General features: G+C 40.8%; 1 protein-coding gene across 1 annotated transcript in view; it reads right to left on the reverse strand.

The window, feature by feature from the left end:
* The window catches only part of CRCP (CGRP receptor component), a 32,373-nt gene that overhangs the window by 10,767 nt on the left and 18,511 nt on the right, over positions 1–3,095 (reverse strand). Inside the window, exon 3 of the mRNA XM_012640261.1 lies at positions 2,795–2,893. Within this exon, the coding sequence (XP_012495715.1) occupies positions 2,795–2,893 (99 nt within the window). The remainder of the gene's footprint in view (positions 1–2,794; positions 2,894–3,095) is intronic.

Genomic DNA, 3,095 nt, shown 5'->3' on the forward strand with positions numbered 1-3,095 from the left:
GTGGCTCATATATATAATCCTAGCACTTTGGGAGACTGAGGTGGGGGATCACTTGAGACCAGGAGTTTAAGACCAGCCTGGGCAACATAGCGAGACCCCCGTCTCTACAAAAAATAAAAAAAACTAGCCAGGTGTGGTGGTGTATATCTGTGGTCCCAGCTATTTGGGAGGCTGGGCCAGGAAGATCACTTGAACCCAGGAGTTCAAGGTTATAGTGAGCTACAATCATGTCACCGCACTCCAGCCTGGGTGACATAGGGAGATCCTGTCTCGTTAAAAAATAATAAAAAGAAAGAAAGAAAAAGTGCTATAGATCTTCAGAAGCAAACTTTCCTGGCCAGGAGTGTTGGCTCAGGTGTGGGCTCACATCTGTAATCCTAGCACTTTGGGAGGCAGAAGCGGCAGAATGGCTTGAGGTCAGGAGTTTGAGACTAGCCTGAGTAACAAACATATCGAGATGCCGTCTCTACAAAAAAATTAAAAAATTAGCTGGGCGTAGTGGTGCCTATAGTCCCAGCTACTCAGGAGGCTGGGGCAGGGGGATCACTTGAACTCAGGTTGTTTGAGGTTGCAGTGAGCTATCATCGTGCCACCGTACTCTAGCCAAGGCAACAGAATGAAACCATCTCAAAACAAACAAAAAACAAAAACAACCATACAAAAAACATATTAAAGAAAAAAGAAAGAAAGCAAACTTTTCCCTGAAAGGAAAACTCACATATGCATTAGTGCTGGGGGTACTACGGAGGAATCTTGTTCTTGTTTTAGAGAATCTACCAGAGAATTGAAGGAAATATAGGCTCACACACCATTACTAGATACAATGCAAAACCGCTGTTTGCTATTCCTTTTAGAAATAATGGCATGAGACCCAACTAATGCAATGATTTCCCAATGGATAAAATACCCAAACACCTAGCAAAGTCCAAACTGGACAAGGAGGTTCCTAAAAGCCAAAAGTCTACCCAAAAACCATTTCCTTCCTGTTATGACCAGCAACCACATATAATGAAACTTTAGGAAGGAAGGAACATGGCCAACTGTGTTTACTCTACTACCTTCTATATAACACACAATGGAGACCCAGACCTTCTCTAAGTCTTTGTGAATTTAGACTCTGGCATACGGAAAATTGAGAGTCAATGTATGAATTGTTCTTTCTACACCTGGAGTTAACCTATCAGATGGTTTTGCTGGTACCTAACAGTACCCAGGCAAAATAACAGATAGACAAATATACTGATATATCTTCTCTCTCACCAACCTCCTTCCTTCTTTCCATTTCCCCAGCAATCCCACCCCCAACCCCTCAAAATTATCAGTCTGTTAACTCCTATTAAATTATTCATAATGGCGAGTTAACTAAACTCTCACTTTCAAAATGAGGATGTTAATACCCACAAGACTATTTGAGGATCAAAATAAAGTATAAAAGCATTTTACAGGTAAAGGGTGGTAATTAGGAAAAAATACAAGTATTTTAATAGGAAACTTTTACAGACAGAAATGGCTCTAAAATAGATGTTTTCGTCCTATGAAGGCATCCCAAATGATGATCTAGAATCTTCAGGATTTGGGGAAGATTGCCTAATATCACATATAACAAATATAATGGCTTAAACTTTTTTTTTTAAGGGCAGAGCATAAGGTTGGGAGAGAACACAACAAAATGTCAACTAGATATTAAGATTATGAATTAGTTTTGCTTTCTTTATGCTTTTGGTACTTTCTAAGTTTTCTACAATGAAAGGTATTACTTTTTTTGTAAAAAGAATTTGGCCTTGACCCCCAAAAATGTTTAGCCTTTGCCCTAGGCTTCTGGGAGGTAATCTCCAGGCCCTTGGAATGCTGCTGAATAGGAGTATCTTTGGCTGGGGCCTTCATTCACACTGGATAATCTTAACTATGTAAGTTAGGGTAAAGCTGGCCCCACTTACACAGTTTCAGGGTAGGAGCTGGTCACATGTAAGAACTCTGGATACTGAGGCTCAGCTGAGCTTCCCTGGTTGGCAGGACTCCCTGCGTACTGTCACACATCAATTTCAGAAGAGTAACGTGTACTGACTCCATGGCAGAGAACAATGGAAGCTCTGCATTTGGTATTTCTCCTGGACTCTGCCCTATCTGCTTCTTCCTTTGACTTTTTTTTTTAGACAGAATCTTGCTCTGTTGCCTGAGCTAGAGTGTAGTGGCATCATCATAGCTCATTACAACCTCATATTCCTGGGCTCAAGCAATCCTCCTGCCTCAGTCTCCCCAGTAGCTGGGACCACAGGCATGCACCACCACCTCTAATTTTTCTATTTTTTGTAGAGACAGGGTCTCGCTCTTACTCAGAGCTGGTCTTGAACTCCTGACCTCAAGCAATCCTCCCACCTTGGCTTCCCAAAGTGCTAGGATTACAGGCATGAGGCACTGCACCCTGCCCCCTTGGCTAATTTTAATTGAATCCCTTCCCTGTAATAAACCATAACTGTGAATATAACAGCTTTCAGTGAATTCTGTGAATCTTTCTAGTGAATTATCAAACCTGAGGGTGGTTCAGGGTGGGGATTCCCAAACTTGCAACTGGCGTTCAGAAGTGAGGGCAGTATTCCTTTTAATTTTATAGCTCGCTAACCCTTTCAGTTGGCTAAACTCCTCCCACTTTTATAAACAGACTAAAAACTGGATTACAATAAAACTATTCAAATTAGATAAGAGGCAATCTTGATTTTGGCGGCTAGTCATCAGCAAAATAAACCAACATTTCTCCCTGGTAGTTTAGGTAGGCTCGCCAGAAGCCCAGGCTTACTTCATAGGTGATAGTATTCAAGTTCTGCTGCCCAGAACTGTGTTTATTCTTTCCACTTTCTTTACGCTGCTCTTTCAGGTCAGTTAGTAACTGGAACACCTAGGAAGAGACATAGAAAAAATTTTTATGAATAAATTTGAGAAATATATCCATTCCAAGGTCAATGGTATTAAAGGATACATAGGAAAGTATAGTACCTCCTTTCTTCTCACTAATTCACCTTCCAACTCTTGGATTTGGGCAAATATGAGCCCCCAAAGCATGTGACATTTAAAAAATGTTCTTTTATTTAAATCAAATA

The sequence above is a fragment of the Propithecus coquereli genome, unplaced genomic scaffold (assembly GCF_000956105.1).
Source record: "Propithecus coquereli isolate 6110/MARCELLA unplaced genomic scaffold, Pcoq_1.0 Scaffold150, whole genome shotgun sequence".
NCBI lineage: Eukaryota > Metazoa > Chordata > Mammalia > Primates > Indriidae > Propithecus > Propithecus coquereli.